Source organism: Protopterus annectens, chromosome 3.part0 (assembly GCF_019279795.1).
Source record: "Protopterus annectens isolate FY-2018-M chromosome 3.part0, PAN1.0, whole genome shotgun sequence".
In the NCBI taxonomy this organism is placed as follows: Eukaryota; Metazoa; Chordata; order Ceratodontiformes; family Protopteridae; genus Protopterus; species Protopterus annectens.
The window spans coordinates 1,562,491,350-1,562,512,243 of NC_056731.1; the positions used below are offsets into that span (position 1 = coordinate 1,562,491,350).

The following is a 20,894-nucleotide window of genomic DNA, read 5'->3' on the forward strand; positions in this document are numbered from 1 at the left end:
AAACAACAAGACCAAGTTGACTTTAAAAACTCAACCCTTCTCCTGTGGCACTAGTAACTAATACAGTGTACTCTAGGTTGTGTAACATAGATAGGTAGGAGGTTCAATGCCCAAAATATGGAAGACTCATGTGTGGGACTATATGTACCACTTGGTGGTTTATCCACCTCTCTTGAGATAAATACATTTAACTGCTCTGACAACTCCCTTATCCCTATTTTGGGTGGATCAGGGATAGCATTATAGTTAGCATGTTTACCTCATAAACAAGAGGTACAGGGTTTGATTCTCACTGAGGAAAATTGTCTAGGCTTAAAATGGTCCACAAGGGCAGCTGGCCTAATACTTATCCATGAAACTATGAACTTCCTTTTTGACTTTCCTCTTTACTCTAAGTTTCTCCATTTCCCTTCAATATTTGTGCTTATTGATCATAGCATATAAAGTGGACTACATACAACCATTCTATCCATTCTGTTTATTCCATGTACAATACAATTTGCTCAAATCTCTGAAAAAATCAAAGTGAGGACGAAAATCTTCCTTCACTTTCCAGTTTGAAATAGTACCTTTCAATTGCTCATACTGCAACCAAACTCCATTAAGCAGGTCAGACGTAAGTCTAAAGACCTGCCACTTAAAAAAATCATATTGACCATTTCTTTTTTGAAAGCAAATCTTTCAGAATCCTTACACCTCTTTGACTCCAACTTTTTCAGCAAACTATCTGGCTTTGCATTTTAATATCAGGATTGTTCCATAAACTCATCTTCAAGACCTCAAGGATAAATTCAGAAGAACTCTTCATCTCAAGTAAAAATCAGAACCATACTAAATGATTAAATTTATTCTGCCATCCTACTCATTCTTTATCTGAGCATTGAAATAATAAATGCAAGGAAGCAGCTATGGCATACAGGTAAATGTCTGGCATCCCCAACCTCCTCATTTCCTAGATAATCTTAACCTATCATTCATAATCCTTCTACTCCTACCCTTCCACAAAAACTTCATACACAGAAGCAGAATGTTATCAAGCCATTTCCTAGCTCTACATAAAGGGGAGAATGCCTAGCAACACATAGAACCTTTGATAAAAAACACCATCTGAATCAGGTTGATCCTTTTTATGAGGCAGTATACCAGTCTTGACAACCTCTGTAATATACTTTGAATTTGCTGTGGTAAGTCTGCATAGTTAACAACTACAAGATATTCCTCCTATTCTCTGTCTGGTAACCTAAATACTTCAATAAATATTTTTTAGCAATTAAGTCTTCTCTAATGACAACCGCTCTTGAAAACTTTTAGTCTAATTATACTCAAATGTTGACTAAAATTTGAAGTCTTTGAAAATGTTGTATATTCTTGGAATTACTATGTCCAGTTTGCTAGTATCTGGCATATAGTCATCATCAAACACACAAAAGATTTTCCAACAAAAGTTAATATCCTCTAAAAATGTTCTACCCTTTGCATTAACACTTCAATAACCAAAATAAATAAATGCAGAGAATGAGGGAAAAATTGTCTGGCACACCAACTAATTGGGAACTCCTGAGTCAGTTCCCAATTAATTCCATTAATGAGCAATTGAATTAATATTTAATGTTCTTGTCAGCAGAGATACTAGGGCCCAATACCAATTTTCTCCAAAACCTGAAAGAGAAATACCCATTCAGGAGAATCAAAAGCCTTTTTAATGCTGAAAAATATAGCCCCAGCTTGTGACTAATTCCGATCCTTGGAAAGCGATATAAATTCCTGAAGCCTCCACCAATTTTCCTTCATGGTACAGCCTTTAATGAGCTTACTCTGTCCTTAGTTAACCAGATGGGAAATATAGGAAATACAACTCTGAAGCCTCTTAGTTAACATCATAGCCAATATTCTGTCTTCTACATTAATAACATATAGGTCTATAATTCCTGGGTTTATGTTTATGATGCCCTACCTTAGCAATAAGCACAATCACTACCTAATAAAAGATGAAGATTTAACCCTGTCAAGGTACATCCATTATAAACTTAGAGCTGCAAAAGATTTGAAAAAGTCTGCCAGTATACTATCAGTGTCTGGGACTTTATTCCTTTTCTACAACTTACCAAGCCTCTAAGACCTCTTGAAGCCTACCATCTTCCGCTAATAATTCACTAAACATCTTAGATATTTTATTTCAAAGACAATTAAAAGTGATTGCCCAATCTAAATTGCTTCTTTCAAAACTATAAAAAAACTCAGCTTTCTCAAAGCAAGCAATAGATAAGTTTTTAATGTCAATGTTAATGGTTAATCTGCCATCTGCCGTTACTACATGTCTTAATTGAATGCTTTCCCTTCTTATCCTTAACTATTGTTAGCTATCTATTTTTGTGATTTTTCTGACATGCACCACTAAATATCCTGCCTGCTAATCAACCCTTTCACCACTGCCATAACCTCAATTGTCTTTAATCCAGAAATAATATGCTGGACCAAAGTATATTTTGCTGTGCAATTTATCCAACTAATGCTGCCGTCTAACAATAATTGCAGCTGTTGCATCCGATCCTTCCATGTTCTAGTCTGATGACCCTCTAATTTGCCCCAGTATCCCCTCAGGACTCACTAAAAGTCACTTTATCACAAATTTTAAAGCATCCCAGCGTTCTCCAGTGTATCATCAAGCTATTTAACATTATTCCCTAGAATCAAGTAAAGTCTTTGTAACCTCTCCTAAATTCTCTGGGGTAAATTCCATGTCGAAGGCTTCCATCTCTACCTAACTCAATAAACTGCCAGGCAAGGGAAAGAAATAGTTAAATTATGTACTTATAATCAGAAAGGTGTCTATCACCTATTGTGATATTACACATCTGTGAGATCCATATATCTTTCTTTAAAATTCTGTATAAACAGCTAGCTTGTCTTTCATCAGCTCTAGAAAATGTAAAAGACTCAAGTCCAAGATGTTTCCATCTCTTTATATCGACCCATCCTTGCACTTTCTGCCTACATTTAATCACAACTCATGCTCTCAGATTATATTAGTTATGCCACTGTTCTCAAAATCCCAGTGTATCACTACATTAAAGTATCCTGTAATAAGCTCTCATTGACCACATGACATTACTTCTAACCAAGTATCATAAAAATATATATCAAAAAAGAAGTAGGAGTCTAAATTAGGTCTATACAGCACACCCAAGTTCCATTCCTGTCCTAAATGTTGAAACCTTCAAATAAGCCATTTACCTTCATCATCCTGTCTGGACACTTTTAGCTGTGTCTGTAAAGTTCTTCTTATTAATACTCCTCCTCCTCCTCTTTTATTTCCTTCTTTCACTGTACCACACCCCACTTTAACCCAATCCTTTCCTCTCAGCTTCAAAGCTTCCTTCCTTTTGAGTTTAAAACACAAACCATTGAGTTCACCAGAAGGGAATTATTTATTGAATGGCTTCTCTAGCTTGTTCAGCCACCCCCCACATTGCATCTGAGGGTCTCTGGGACTCAAAAGTACTTAAGTGGTCTCTCCCAACAGGATGATCATTTCCCTCTCAATCACACCTTTGTGATGAGTTATTTCATTTTCCCAAAGCTGAGCTGCATTCTTCAGTTGAATCAAAGTCTACCATTTCTGCCCAAGTAGCAGAGGAGCTATTCTCCTTGTTCAGTGAAGCTGATTGTTGAGACATTTGAGCCAAGGAAAATGGTGATGGAGAAATATCTTGGTGAGACATATCCATTCAGCAAACTCTTGCCTTTCTGCAGTTTGTGCAGGATCAAGTCCCCCTGTGGTAGAAGGACAATCTGGAAGTACACAGGTATGCACTATGCCCTCCCTTCCTCTTGCAGAAACAAGCTGTGAGTGATCAGACACATCAGGTAAATCAGGCTATTTCTTCTCTCTCCTTCTATTACCTAACCAACCCATCTCTTGATGTTGTGAGTGTTTGGTGTGATTGACAAGCTGGACTGAACCCCATATGTCCCTGCAGGATAATGCTAAAAGCAGAAATGTCTATAGCTGATGTAGTCTGAAGGTACTGGACAAAGTGAGCAGCATCCTCTGGCCTCTTGAATGGCCTCTTTTGGGATCCATCCATAACTACTAGCTCTGCTGGATATTTCAACCACAAGTAAATGGCTGCACTGAGGCTGCAAACCTACCAGAAGTAAGCACAAATCTTACACTAAAAACAAACCCCACTGATGTAATTATTACCTTAACAAGGGGTATGTAACAGAAGAAAAAAAAGTCGTGGCCAAAATCAGAAAAAGCAACTCTCATGGATAAAAGAAACAAATAACTAAGAGGTCTAATAAAGTCCAGCAAAGCAAACTATGAGGTCAGATTAGCCTCCCAGGATAAGGACAATTACAAGGCCTTCTTCAGCTAAGTCAGGAACCTTAAAGGTAACATTCAGTATTGTGCAGAACTAGTGGTAAATGGCACAGCCTCCACTGACCAGGGTGACATAGTGAATTGTAATCTTAGATGTGTTTTCCCATATATAAATGACAGGATAAATTACTAAGGGGCATATACTTCAAGTTCAGGTGGCCAAATATTTACAAACTGCTTCTGTCCAATAAGGACATACATAACAGTCCAGGTGTAAATTTCTGACTCTCCATCCATTGATCCAGGCTACATTTGAATAGGGTCATGTGCAAACACCACTTCACATGGATGGGAAGCCTGTTCCAGAGAAGGAATTGTGTCTGAGACCATACCTGTCCTTCCAACCTGTTCTATTTATGTTGTAAATGAGGTTTAGGTCCTTCAATCTGCTATTTGTAATGCTGTTAAACTCACAGACTTGCAGGAAGTTCATCAGTACTGGATCAGGTGATGCCTTGTAAGCAGACACAGATCATATCTCAGTAGTCTGTAGGAGACTGTGTATAAAGATAAGGCTTCTGCATATTCTATGTCATTTACACCTTGTATTCTTTTTGTGGGGAACCTTGGTGGTAGGTCCAGTTTTTGCTGTAGCCTGGTCAGAAACATACTGAAGGAACCATTGTATTCAATGATTGACCTAATGAGGACTGAGTACAGTAAGACAATGACATCTTTGGACTTGGATGCCATACCCCTTGCACATAAGTTGTGGAATTAATAACTTACAACAGTAGATACATGATGGTCAAAGTCGAGTCATTGTCCACGTATGTTTCTAAATCACCAGCCACTGGGTCTACTTTTAGAGATATATTATCTCTATCGGGTAATTTCCAGGGGTCACTGTCTTTCTGAAGGATAGTATTATGCATTTATTGGCATTCAGTTTTAGACCATGGCTCTAGTACCAATTATTAGTCTGATAAAAGTCCTTTCGGAGGATATTTGTGTCTCTGAGGAAATTCTGCAATTGTGTTGAGCTTGTAGTCATCTACAAACTTGGTCTGCCAGAGGCCTTTGACATTGACTTTGACTACTGGAGTAGATTCCGCAAAGGAATGGCCCTAGTACCAAGCCCTGAGACACTAACCTAGTGACTGACCATTTTGTGGAGGAAGATACCCCTAGCCTGACTTCCTGAGTCCTATCTGTGAACAAGTTGTTTATCCAATCAGGATTTAGCCAAGAAAATTATGGTCAAGAGCATCATTTGAGAGGTTTTGGGTGGGAACATGAAAGTGAAGCTAAAGTTATCTACCAGTGGATTTGCTATATCCCACAGTTCGGTATAAGTGGTTCCATTTGAAATTTGATAAGCACACTGTTGTGTATTACCTTTGAGGTTGCATACATAGTTGAAGGAGGCCTTGGGGTTTTCCTTTGCCTGTGAGGCTATCTTTACATCAAATTTGGTTTTAGTGGACATAATAAGACTCCTGCATTGCTTATTTAGTTTGATGAGGGGTTTCTTGTCTTGCTGGACATTTCACTTTCTAGTTTTGTCATGGTTTTCTTCATTTTGTTATGTAACTTGTTGATATTAGGATTACACCCGAGTGGTTTGTTCTTTGAGTCAGTTCTGTACTTATTCTGGGTGGGTAAAACTGCATTATTGTAGCTGTTTACATGATGATATAGGGTTTATGTATGCAACTCTGCATAAGCAGTAGAATTCATGTGGTTTGAGGGGGGGGGTTGAATTTTGCCAGGGTATCATTCAGTAGCAAGAGATTTGCTTTGAAATAATTCCTAAATGGTCAATGGTTAGATAGGGTTACAGGCTTCAGTTTAAAAGAAAACTCTACTTTGAAAGTCAAAAATGTTTTTTTTTCATTACATCTTTGTTTTCTGACCTATAGTGATGCATTAAATAATTCTAGGTGTTTTTTATTAGTATGTTAGCATGTTTATTTTTCTGAACAATAGCTAGCGTGGCCTGACATAGTAATGTAACCTTGTTTAGTGATTTCTTTTCGCCTTCCCTGAATCTATTGGCATCTTACACACCTTCTCTAGCAGGAGTGTTTGCATTTCTTTCACAAATGACTATCATATACAATTCTCTCAGAGCCTGTTTTAAATGATTCATACCAATTTTATAGCTGCAGCTAAAGAAAGTAGCTAAATTACAAGCTTTTTTAAGGGCTGTCATTTTGTAGTCCTGTGCTCTGAGCACTGACAGTCGCTCCTGCTCACTTTTCTTGAGATGTCAAAACTAAAACTGTCCTTCATGATCTGTTAGTCAACACTTCAAAGAATGTATTCAGACCAATATATATAGTACTAGGAAGTTCTGTTTTTGTTATCCTGAAATTTGGAGAAATTTGCCAATGTATGCACTATTTGTGCTCAAAGGTATTTAGCAATTGCAGCCTAAAAAAAGAATTCAGCTATCTGTTCTTGAATTTGTGTAAGCAGATTTTTTTTTAAGCAAAGGCACAAATTTCCTTATACATTATATTTTTCCACTTCTGTTACATTGCTACCCTTTGATTTGTTGTTGCAATGATATGGTATGGAATTTTGCCTATGGTGAGTTAGACATGGAGAAGCTCAAGTGCATCATACTGTTTGACCAATCTTGAAGTGTGACTGTTTTTGATAAATATTGAGACATTTCTACCTTTTGTCCCTTCCATTACAGTAGCTGGCCTAAATGTGTAAAAGACATTACGGACTTGCACTAACAGAGTGCTCTCCATGGTTTTAAAATGTATCTCTATAACTAGACAGACATCTGCGTCCTAAGGGGTGATGTTCAACTTCTCTGTCTCCAGCAACAGACCTGGTGAGGTTTTGTTACATGGACATGATATCTAAAAGAGTCCATGCCAGTTTATAAAACTGAAGATAGGTATGGCATTCTTGGATAATTTGTTAAAATGTGTACAACACTAGATTTTGGAACTTGTCCATAAATGTTTGCAATTCTTTAGTTTCAGTAATGAGTATTTGCAAGAAAAAAATATAGAATCTGCTCACGAGTCATTTTAGTTTTATTTACATATTAAAACAGTGCAATCCATGTTGAGTGACTGCTCCACAAATCAGTACTGTATCTTGAAGAAATGTACACAAGTCATAAAAGTGTTTTGAACCAGCTTGCTTAGTCTTACACTTAATATAACAGTAAATCATTATACAAATGCATTAAAACTTTTTTTTTCTGTCCATTCAGATTCAACAGAATGCTTGAAATGCCCAGACAAGGATTGGCCCAATGAAAACCAGGATCACTGCATTCCAAAAAGTATTGAATTCCTTTCCTATGAAGACCCATTGGGAGCAGCATTAGCCAGCATGAGTGTATTTTCTGCACTGGTCTCTGTTTCACTTTTCATCATCTTTTACAAACATAATGACACTCCTATTGTCCGAGCAAATAACCATACTTTAAGCTATCTTCTTCTTTTGTCACTGATGGTTTGTTCTCTCTGCTCATTAGTATTTATTGGCCAGCCAAACAAAATTAATTGTCTGCTTAGTCAAACAATCTTTGGCATTAGCTTTGTACTGTGCCTGTCTTGTATCCTTGCAAAAACTATAATGGTTGTTATTGCTTTTAGGTCAACTAAACTAAATAGCAAATTAACCAAGTATGTAGGGCCTGTAATACCAAACACTGTAGCATTCATTCTCACCTTCATTCAGCTCACACTGTCTTCTTTGTGGTTAGCAATATCTCCCCCATTCCCTGAGGAGAACATGAAATCACAAATGGGAACGATAATCCTCGAGTGCAATGAAGGGTCAGTAACTGCTTTTTGGTGCATGCTGGGATACCTTGGCTTGCTTGCCATTGTTAGTTTTATAGTAGCCTTTCTGTCTCGGAACTTGCCAAACAGCTTTAATGAGGCTCGGTACATATCGTTTAGCATTGCGGTGTTTGTAAGTGTCTGGTTATCCTTCATCCCTGCCTATCTCAGCACAAAAGGAAAGTACATGGTGGCTGTTGAGATATTTGCCATTTTGTCCTCTAGCATGGGTGTGTTACTTTGTATTTTTTTACCTAAATGTTACATTATTGTATTTCATCCTGAAATGAATACAAGGCAATACATTATAGGGAAACATTCATCCCAGGGAAGATAATTCTAACTATTTTTTTAAGTTCTTTTTATAGGTCAACATCATGTATGTTATACTGACAGCTTTCCCAGCCCACTCTAACCAGAGAATTCACTCTTTAGCATCAACTTTCACTTCAGTAACAAGTACTCAGACAGTTTTCAGCCAGATAGTTTAACTTCATCTGGAGTTCAAGAGTTCACCTAGTATACTTTTTCTCCCCCAGACCTGCTGACCTTCTGAGTTACCTGCTTATAGTGTAGAGGCCTTTTGGGGTGTCTTCACCCATGGAGTGTGTAACAAAGCCCTTTAACCACCCCAATTCATAATTTTCCTTTGGATCTACCCTTTGTTATTACTGACTTGCATGCTTCAAACTTATAAATAGTTACTCTAGTCATTTATTCAAGATCCCAGCATACTCAGTGGAGAGGTTAACAAGTGCAAACTAGTTAATATAGTCTGTATTTACCTAGCTTAAGGTACTAACTCATGCTGATGAAACTTCAATTTGCTTCCTCCTCATATCAACTCCAAGCTGATTGTCCTGGGTGCACTCACCCCTCATATCAGCTTTGAGCTCATTGTCTTGGGGGACCTCACTCCTCATATCAGTTCTGAGATCATTGTCTTGGGGTGATCTCACTATTGATATCAGTTTTGTGCCCATTGCCCTGGGTGACTTCAATATCAATTGTATAATTTTCAATGATAGTTGTAGTCATCCAGCAATGCAGCTGTCTGGACTCTGTCAACTGATCACCCAACCATATTGGACAGACATGGCATCCAAAAAAAGAAAGCATACTTGATTTCATCTTTGTCATATCTTCAAAACTGTGGTTCTGTCTGGATATCATAGATACAGGAAGACAGATACATAATGTAAATGTTGACTTACTGATATACTTTGCATAGCTTTCCAACAAAATCTGCCAGATGCAAACATTTTATCTGGCAAGGAATATAAGAAATTATAATGTATATTTCTTTAGCTCTGCACTCAGCCCGAGTTTGATGAGCATTATTATTCTTTCCTCTAGATATAGTCTTATATTTCACTTCAGTTTTCCTTATTGGCTATTCTTCATAAAAATAAATTATGTTCACCAATTTCCCTTGTGTAACACAATGAAAAACTTTAAGGACAGAAAAAGGTCATTTGTGGTCTACAAACTTGGCATCCAAACATAGAATTTGTATCACAAAACATTCACAAAGTTAATGAAAAGAGTAAATCGTGCTTTTCATTCTAGCAAAGTCTACTACTAACATGGTCACCAACAACAACAACAATATATAAACAACTCTCTTCATTTCTTGAGGTGAATTTACAACACTGTCTACCTTGAGTATACTTCTACGTCATAGGTTCACAGGTTCATAGAAAGTTACTAGGTTAATGGCACTAGAGCCCTTACAAGCCTAGCCATATTTATCCTGAGCTGCCCCAATTGTCAGTGGTTAAGTGAGTGAAGTTCACAGAGGTAGTTAATAATGAATTCCTCTGTCCAGAATGGAATTGAAAACCACAGCAGGAGTGAATTTGTGGTTACCCATCCATTGATCTAGGTTGTGTTTGAAGATGGTCAAGGAGGGGCTCTGTTTCACATGAACTGGAAGCTTGTTTCAGAGAAGCGGCAGTCTCTGGGAGATATATCTATCTCTCCAGCATGACCTGTTAATGGCAGAGGCTAGGTTAACATTCCTGGAGTGAGTGACTTTCATGCAGTTTGATTTATGATTGTGTAGCATTTCCATCAGGGCTGGATCAGAGACTGCCCTGTAAACCAGGCACAGGTCACCACTTAGCAACCTATGGCAGACAGAATTCAGTGACAGGGCTTTCAGTCTTTCTGCATAAGACTTGTTTTGTGTAACCTGTAATTTCTTGGTGAGATACCTCTGTTATCTCTCCAAATTGTTGCAGGTGGTGACTGGTAAGGTGGATCTATGTTAGATTATGAAAGTTCCAAAACTTAGAAATTCATATGGTTGAGACCACATGATCGAAGTTTTGGAACTTCAAACATTAAAAAAAAAAAAAAAAATATATATATATATATATATATATATATATATATATATATATATATATATGGATCTACCTGACTTGATCGACTGTTCAGAACACCGACAACGATTCAGAAGATCGACAAGTCAGAAGACCGACGGAGGAAAACACCGACGCTGAGAACACAGAGATGGGGAAAGAATGTGTAAGTATGCGGGAGTGACGGCCGTTAGGGTGCGAGTAAGGTAAGTGTGTGATGTTGACGGTCTGTAGGGATAGGGGTGGGATAAGTGAGTTAGGGTTAGGGCGCGGGTTAGGTAAGAGTGCGAGTAAGGTAAGTGTGCGATGTTGACGGTCTGTAGGGATAGGGGTGGGATAAGTGAGTTAGGGTTAGGGCGCGGGTTAGGTGAGTGTGCGATAGTGACGGACCTTAGGGTTAGGGTTTCGGTTAGGGTTGTAGATAGTTGTGTATGTAAGGGTTAGTGTTGGTTTGTAAGGATTTTGGTGTGCTTGTGTTGTGTGTGTGGGTTTTGGACAGGGGATTGGTTTTGTTTGTTGTTATGATGTGTCGCGTGTATGAGGTGTCGTGTTTGTGAACTGTCGATCATGTGGTGTCAGTGAAGTAGCTGTCGGTGTTGTGCACTGTCGATCTAGTCAGGTAGATCCATATATATATATATATATATATATATATATATATGTGTGTGTGTAATGTTTTTTCAGGGGGAGCAAGCTCCCCTGCACACCCAGACCCCCCCTGCTAATTAAATATACCACCTCTGAGATCACACTACATTGCAGAAAAGGGTAAATTTCCCATTACATGCTGTACTGCAATTTCCATTCAAAATGTTCAAAGTTTCAAAACTTTGATCATATGGTCCTGACCATATGACTTTTGAAGTTTTGAAATGTTGATAATCTGATAGAGATCCGGTAAGGTACATGCAATGTACTCAATTATTGCTCTGATGAGGACCAAGTATACATAGATCTAGATGTGATGCCTTTACTTATAAGATGTGCCACACAGAAGGATTTCCTTACTACTGCGGATATGTGATGGACAAAGTTCAGGTTTCTATTAACCTGAGTACCCAGATCATGTACCACTGGGTATACACTTAGGAGGACTGCTGTCTATAATGTAATTAGCAGGAATGTCAGCTTTCCCAATAGGAATAATAATGTTTTTTTAATACGTGGCTTTGGCACCAGCCATTTGTCTGTGTTAACTCTGTCTGCAGTATATTAATATAATTGAGGAGTCAATGATTGATCCCAGTTTGCAATTGTCAGTTGACTTGGTCAGCCACAGGCTGTCCAAGTTTGCCTGGACTTCTGAGAAATAAATTCTGAATAGTAAGGGGCCCTGCACAGAACCTTGTGATATACCACTGGTGACTTGTCTTTTGCTGGAGGTAAAGAGACCTAATTTTACTGTATGTGTTCTGTCGCTGAGTCAGCTGGCTACCCATCTGGTAATGTAGAGGTTAATTCCCAACTGGGAGAGTTTGTATGTAATACCTGAGTGGGAGATTCTGACAAATGCCTTAGCTAAGTCAAGACAGGTGGTATGCACTGTCTTTTCCTTGAGTTTATCTAGGGAGTTTTTTGTTATGTTTGGAGGTTGGTTCTTTTGACACTGCCTAAAAAAGGCACAATAAGGGTGGGTAATGCCTTTGCCATTATCTAAAAGTCTAAAAGAGAAAGTGAAAACCATCTGGGGCAAAGCAGCTTGCCCTGTCAATCATGTCTTCCCAGGCTGACAGATATTGGATCCCCTTGGACTGACACCAGAAACTAAGCAAATCGTTAAAGTCAATCAATTTTTGCTTGTATGGTGGTATCATCCTTAGAGAAGGTAGAATGCTGCTTAAGGCTAGGCTTATACCTGCCTGTGACCCATAATCTGAGAGCTCAGTCATGTCTCTCTTCATATAGTCCAGTGAGGTACATCTCAAGTCATTCAACCCCAAATGGACTATGACGGAGTCATACTGGTAGTTGTGGTTCATTGACTTTATGGATCCTGTCACCTGACAAGCAGCTAACCATAACCCTCTCCTTACCCAGCCTGGAGAGGGGAACATCCATGTGCCTCTCAATGGAGTCACCTATGACCAATACATTAGGTTTTGTTGTGTAAAGCCTTATGGACCAATTTGTTGAGACACTGGTGTGTGTGTTATGTTTTGTGGTTGTTGTTTTGCATCGTTATGTGTCTAAGTGGTTTCCATTTGGGAGGCCTCTGATCTTTTGGTGAGTTACTAGTGGGTACGTCCACATATGTGGGTTTATGTGTCATGTCTGTATTTAGTCTTGGAAGTGTTTGTGTGCTGATAACCTGTTTTGACATGGAATTGTCCTTATGTAAGAGTCTTGCCTCCAGTTTCATAGTTTAAGTACATCTCTCACCTAAAGTATTTGTTCATAGGATCATAGGAAGTTACTAGACTAATGTCCCTAGGGCCATTACAAGCCTAGCCAAGTTCTTACCCTTATTTCCATGATCAGAACCTATTGCCCCTGTCCAAGAAGGACACAGGTGGAACCCCCAGAGTGAATTTACGGTCACCCATCCAATCGTCCAGATTGTGTTTGAAGAGGGCCAATGAGGTGCTCTGTTTGACATGAAGTAGAAGTCTGTTACAAAGGTGTGGTAACCTCTGGGAAACAAATATGTCCCTCCAGCAGGTTTTATTAATTTCACATACCAGGTTAAAGTTTTTAGAGCAAGCAACACATGTTCCATTTGACTTTCGGATATGAAGCATTTCCAGTAAAGCAGGATCAGAGATTGCCTTATAGGCAAGGCAGAGATCACCTCTGAGTAGTCTGTATTAAAACAGAATAAAGTGACAGTGATTTCAGATGATCCCCATAGGGGAGATAGTAAAAATCTTGACTTTTTCTTGTAAGGAACCTTTGTGGTTTCTCCATTTGCTGCAGATGCTTAGAAAGGTGCATACCAAAAGCAGCATTGTGCTCAATTATTGGCCTGATGAGGAAAGAGTACAGGGAGGTAATAACTTCTTTTTTTCTGTGGGTAATGCCCTTACTTATGAGATGAGAAGTACAGAATGCCCTTCTTACCACTGTGGAGACATGATGGTAAAAGGTAAGGTTGTTGTCAATCTGTGTGCCCAGGTGTCTCACCACTGAGTGAGTACTTAAGGTGTTTTTACTGATGTGGTAGTTAGCAGGAACATCACTTTTACCTAAAGGAATGATAATACATTTTTTGCATTGAGTTTAAGACCATGACTTTGGCACTAATCATTTGTTTGTGAAAGACCCTCTTGTAAGATGTTTACATTATTTGGAGGTTCTATGACTACTCCCAGTTTGCAATCATCAACAGACTTTGTCAGCCATAGACCTTTAGTTTTTATTTGTACTTTGGAGAAATATATGTTTGTTTTAGGAGTAAGTGGATGCCCGTATGCATGAGAGAATTTCTACATTGCCTCAGGATGCCCATGTCTATCAGACTGGTCAGATAAATAAAAACTGCCCATCCATGATAGCAGGTTCTTACTGTATGACTTATTAGGGAAGGGAAGGGTTAATTTGACAGAACTGTGCTGGTAGCGCCAAGATTACAAGAGGGACTTATACTTTGTGTAGGCTAATTTTGCTCAATAAGGAAACGTTGTTCAGCAGATAAATTTGGATGGGTTTCATTGTTAGCTGTTTAAGGGAAAACTGAGCTTCCAAGCTTTTACATCTAAAGAGGGTACTGCTAACTACTGTTGAGTGAAGAGCAGCAGCACACAAACACAAGACTTGAATATGAGGAAAAAGAAACAAGTTTTAAGCAAACTATCAGTTCAGAGAGCACAAAATAAGCCTTTCACCAGCAATCCCCAGCTCAGACAAGTTGTATAAGCACACTGCTGCCACAAAGGTGCAAAAAAACCTTCTTAACATTGAATGGCAGGTTTAGAGCCCAGGTCTAACAAGACCTCACAAACTACCTACAACAGCCCTACAGCTAACAGATAAAATGTAATACTGTAAAGCAGTAGTAGACAGTTTTTTTGAAACTGCTGAAGTACAGTCACAGTAGATAAGAGAAGTGCAAAACAATACTTAGAACCCTTTTGTGTGTTTCTCAGCTCAGATAGGCCAGGTAAATACCTACTGCCACTATATAAATAACCCCAGTCCTCCTGATATAAAATCAGTGTAAAGGAGTGCCTAAAGTGAAATGCTGCCACAAACAAACTTAAAAGATGTGAAATGCTACCACAAACAAATTTAAAGATATGGATACAGCATTGTACTTTTAAACAGCTTATAGAAGATATGGATACAGCATTGTACTTTTAAACAGCTTATAGAAGTGTGATGATTCAGTAAACATACTTTGCTTTGTATAAATGAGTCAAGAGCCACTCAATTGTGCAAAATTTATAAAGGCACTAAAAACAAGAAAAGCTGATTAATAAGCCCTCCAACCAATAAAACTACATGCAGAAATCTCAAGTGTTTCCCCAACCTAAACAGACTAGGCTACCTCCCAGTGCAGTAGATGGAAAATCCACTGACCTCTTGATATTAAAACAAGTGCTTGCTAAAATATGAAAATACACTACTTTATCCAACAGCTAGTTGCTAGATAATGAATTCAGATTAAGTAAATCAGTAGAACAGACAATGAGAGGCAAAATGCATTTTTTATCAATTTAAGCACAAGGAAAGGCAAATAAATAATTCAAGATATCAACAGCAGTGTAGGAGGGGAGGTGCTTATTAAGCTCAATTTACTGTAGGGGAGGGCAGCTTAAAATCACCAGATTTAAAAAGCACATCAACAAAGGTGAGGGTAGGTGGGAAAACCTAGCAGGAAATCACCTGCTGTGCTTTAGTTTATGTAGACTTAAAATCTTTTTTGGACAAAGACAAAGGCTCAGAATTTCACTGTGCATTTAAGTATCACTCAAGAAACAATTTAACCAATAAAAAACACTTGAAATGTGCAGTCTATATAATGTAAGTGTCTATCTCTCACACAGAACAAAAGACCAAGCCAAGCAAATTTCTTAAAACAGAAAACAAGATGGAGCAGGTAAAGCAGAAAGCAGCTCTATCAGTCACAGACAAAAAATATAGGTTTACTTTCCTCACCCAGTAGGGAATCACCAGCAATGATGTAGTTTATGCAGGCTTGACATTTTTCAGGCAAAGACCACCCATACCTCAGTGATGTAGTGCTCTTTAACAACATTTATTAAACATTGGCATACCTTTTTAAAAAGTTACAGGAAAAGTAGCTATAATATTTCATAAGCCTCGCAAATAATTATTTTGTATTAATTCTGCAGAAATCCAAATCTCTTACTGCAGAGTGCTCTCTCTCTCTCTCTCTAGCAAGAATTTTTTTAATTATCTGCTAAATTATTCCCCATCCAATCTTTGTATTCATTAACACTCATTCAAGGAAAGTTCTGTCACCACTTTATGGAGAAAAAATGTTTGTCCTGCTACTTCACAAAGAAGTGACTCCATCATTGTAAGAAAAAAAAAAACCCTATACCTTTGTTATTCCATAACTCTGTTATATACATTTTCAGAGATACTCAAGTGATGCAGTAACATATGTACTACCTTACAGCCTCCAATATTACTTTAAGCTTTCATCTTGTTTCTGGACTGATATGGGACTGATACTGTCTTAAATGATGTGGCAGAATTTATTGAATCACCTAGCTAGAATTAACATGATTGGAGCAATGTATATTGATGTCTTCAAAGCATTTGATGCAGCATGTCACTCACAAGCTTTTGGAAATTTGGCAGATAATTTAAAAATTCTTGGGGCAAGACAACAATTTGCAGTAAAAGGTTCAGATTTCTGCAGAGTTAATACAGAATAATTCTTGACGTTATATGAAATATTATAGCTACTTTTACAGTGATTTATCTAAAATTAATTATGACAATGTTTAGCAAATGTCTTAAAGACCATTGCATCACTCAAGTGCCATCAAAGTTAATACAACATGCTGACAACTATCTCACCTGCAGATCTAAAGTTTACCTCAGTAGAAACCAGCACCATGATGTAGAGGGGTAAAGTCCTGACCACCTGACTGGTCCAGGTGATACAGATTTGAGTAGGATCTCAGGCATCTGAGGAGCAGGCAGGAAAGGATAGGAGTGCTCACCTTTTGGACAGGCAAATGTGTGGGCACACGTCACAGATGGTCAATAGCAAGAGGCCAGGGATGCACAGGATAGCACTGTCCTTAAGCGGAATAAGTGGGGGGCATTGAGTTACTGCAGATCAGAGCAATATGCCAGCCCTTCCCCACTATATGTTTGTCCCAGAATGTCTAAGTACCTGCTGGGGAGGGGAAGTTAAAACACTCCCTGGCAGCACTATGATGTGGCTTCAGGGTCCTTAATTTCTTCACTGGCCTTGGACAGTGGTAAAGCATAGCCTGAGGTAGGCTAAGATAGGTCCAACAAACATGGTGAACAAAGAGAGGAGCTGGAGGCAGCCAAAGGTCATTTACAGGGAATGAAAAAAAAAATGACTCAGCATATAATAAACTACAGCACAGCTTTCACATATTGTAAGGTTAGTCTTAGGCATTCACTGTTAAACCAGTAAAATAAAATTCACGTTGTTATAGTAAATATCTGTTGTGATGGTAATGTAGCATCCCCAGCTTGTCCAACAGTACTCATTTCCTAGCACAGGCTAGGCCAAGCCTGAATATCACATCTCTGGTTTCCTTCCCTGTACAGGAGGTTAATTAAAATAACTTTGTAATCTTCTTAGCAATCAACTTAAATAAGTCCAATATCCATTTTGTTCACACTGTTATCAAAACTAACCATAAAGTTGATAAATTTTACAAGGCCAAATCATCCCTACTGATGCAATATGGTTGTCAGCTACAAACTCATGCATGCTCTTTTCCATCCTTTACTTGGCCCACCTCTTCACTGTGCTTCAACCGTTCTTGAATAATAAATTAGAACAGCAATACAATAAGTCTGGTCATTTTGCTCTAGGTCATCATAGCTGGATGCATTGTTGTACTTCTGGTAAAATCTGTAGTGTTTAAAATGTAATTATCACATTCATCAAATTCAGCTTCACTTTGCACATAAACTTCTGTGCACACCCTGCTGTCCTGCTATATCAGACACTGCCATATTTAGACATTCTGTGCATAAATTCAGACCTTCATTTGACAAACTAATTGCTGTTCCAAAATCAAAAAATAAATTTGGTGATCCAGGTGTTCTGTTGCAGTGGACAGACAATGAAATGAACTACCTCACAAGCTTAAATATATTCATGAGAAGTTAACGTTTGAGAAGGCATTACAAATCTATTTTTAAGATAATCGAAACTGAAACTGTGGGATCACGTATGTGTTATCAAACAACTGATCATAATTGTTCTGTGGTACTACATAGTTCTGAGTCCCATATTTTAATTCTAAATGTTCAAGATGTATATTCAGATTGAATACTTGAAAGTTATTACTGTTATTATGTTTGTTTGGTTCATAAATAAATGCTAGGCTAGTTTCACTTGTGGGTCATTTTAAGCCTAGCCAATTTCCCTCAAAGGTGAGAATCAAACTCTACACCTTGTGACCCTGAGGTAATACCTTACCAGTACACCAATGCTCCCAGTATGCTGCCTTATACTAGGTCTCATCTTGTGCATTTATGTTTTCTCTAAGAAGTATTATAAATGTCTGCAGTTGTTGACTAGTGTATTTGATGTAATGTATGTACATTTATATAAATGATACTCACAATCCCATTTTTATGTAGAGTGATCCCATAAAACAGTCTTTAAAATTGTGTTATTGCTGATGTGTAGAGCTTTTCTCCCCAGATCTCCATTGATAATGGTCCTGTCCAGCTGGACATTTCTGGTTAACAAATGTAAATAAATACATTCATCATTCATTCATCCATTCATTAAGTGAACGTTCTGCATGCTCTTAATCCCCAAATTCTCTACTTTGACTCTGTATTTGCTCTCACACAGCACATCATCTTTCTAATTTCCTTTGGAAACCCTACCTTCTTCTCTTCACTAATAATTACACTATCTACCTAAGTTATACATATTTTAAGCAGTATCATTACCACAAATAACTGTGGGTTATTATGTTATTTAAAAAATATTTGTACATTTTCATTATTTTATAATTTTTTAAATCCATCCAGTATGTTGTACAACTGAAAAGAATGCTGTTAAACCTTGTCCTTGTTTATTTTTTTCCAGTAATATATTGTGACCATCAATATTACCTGCCATAGATATATCCGTAAATCACATGACTACTGGTCAAATGGTATCTGTTTCACCTGATACTCCTCATGAAAGCATTACTATGTAATTGTAAGCAAACACAATGTATTCAATCCAGCCTGAGCTCCTTAATTAAGTTTCCTTTAAGCTTCTCTACAGTAAATCACTGCATGAGTTTTCCTGAACTTTTGAGTTCTGTGCATAATCATTGGTGCACAGTGGAGAAAGTTTGGTACTCACTATACCTGCATACAAAATCTCTAAGTGATTCACAAAGTTTTAAACAGCAAATCGCTTTCTACATAAAGTACAGCAGCAGCAGTTTGGCTGCTGGGGAGGGTACAGTGGTGGGTTGTAATGAACTGACCACAATAATGCTTTGCATGCCATTACTTACAATGGACTCCTGTACACAGTTCATGGAGAACAGCGAAACACTGTGCATCAATATTATGAGCCACAATTCATATTCATGAATTATGATCCAAAATAGTAGCATAGCAAACATAATGCACAGAAGCCTTGTATTCCTATGCACACTATGTCTAGGAATACCAGCCCCCATCAATCTTCTGAACAGTAAATCTCTACATAATTTTACCCATACTTTAAATGATGACAAACAGTCTCTAATTCTTCACATATTTATGACCTTCTCTAAATATGGGATCTAGTGTTACACTTTCTCAACCCATTGCCTGTCTTTGTCATTTCCTGGGATAGATTAAAGTATGTTTCTAGAATTCTTATATAATGTAGAGGAACAGCTCATAATCTTTAAAAATTGAGTCTGTGTCCTCTGTTATTCCATATTTAATTGCATTTATTCCATCACAATTAATTCTTATTACACTGCTCCATGCTAAAGTTGATGCCAATGTTGCTGGCCCAATTGGATATTTCTGTCATATAGTTATTTATGTTAACACAGTTATTAGCAGACATAAGACTTACAGTCATCATATTTATTCATCTAGCTATGATTTACAGATGGGAAAGAAGTAAAGACAATGTAAAATATTAAGGGATCCAACTGAGAACCTTGTGGAACCTTGATGTTACAGCGTCACAGTCTGAACTTTGTCAAAAAACGTACAACTTATTTCCTCTCAGACAGTCATGCCATAATCAATTTAATCAAATATGGATTGGAATTACCTTTGAGGAGTATATCATTAATTGTTTTATGTGGTAAAGTGTCAAATACCTTAGCCAAGCCTAAATATAGGTCCACAGCAGACATTCCGTGATCTGTAGTAGTGGTCACTTGATTATAAAATTCAATTAAGTTATTTAAAGGGATTTACCTACACTAAAGCCATGTTGATACAATTAAACTTTAAAAATATCATGAAAGCATGATATTTATAATCTAAGAAATTGGAATTCCCTATAGCTGCAAGTCTAAATAAATAAATGAAATTAAATGAAAATTATGTTTATTTTACTTGTTTATGAAATGCTGTCATATTGTTCACACATGTGTGGGCTTGCTGGAGGATTGATGATCTAAGTGATAGTGAAAGAAGTTGCACACTGGCTTGCATAGAGGCTAACTTTCAAAAATATTAGGGTTCACTTCAGAAATAATTATATCCTTGTGCAGCTTTGTTATTCCATAGTGGTATATTGTTGGGAATTGTTGGGCCTTTATTTAGCATCAAATCATGCAAGAATGCTTAAGAGAGTCCTTTCTCACAAGGTTTCCATTCATCCTGCTAGCAGAATATTTGTGGGGTACATCATCAAATTCCCAAAAGTCATTGTACTGCCTACCAGTTAAAAGCACATTTCCAGATGTAATTTATATTCTATTGTTACTCTCCCTCATTCAGCTTTTGGCTTCATAAATATAGCATTATCCATTGATCATGAAACACACATTGTCATTTTTCATAATAATGTTGACTTTTTTTTCACTAATATAGCAGCAACTGTTCTACAAGTTTTGTAAATAGTTCTGTCTGTATTTTCTCCAGTCATTGTAATTACATATAGTGCTATTATACATATTACCACACTTTTACTAATATGGCATTGAGCTTTTAGAAGATAAGGTTTCTGTTACCCTTTTCAGAAGAAATGTTGCTTGTTTGTAGCTTAATCATATTAATAAAACTAGATGCACA

At 37.6% G+C, this 20,894-nt stretch overlaps 1 protein-coding gene across 1 annotated transcript in view; it reads left to right on the forward strand.

Annotated features, from left to right (window-relative positions):
- LOC122797123 (vomeronasal type-2 receptor 26-like) overlaps positions 1-8,482 on the forward strand; it is a 93,372-nt gene extending 84,890 nt beyond the window's left edge. The window contains exon 4 of the mRNA XM_044065920.1: positions 7,569-8,482. Coding sequence (XP_043921855.1) covers positions 7,569-8,482 — 914 coding nt within the window. The remainder of the gene's footprint in view (positions 1-7,568) is intronic.
- Positions 8,483-20,894: the final 12,412 nt, after the last annotated feature.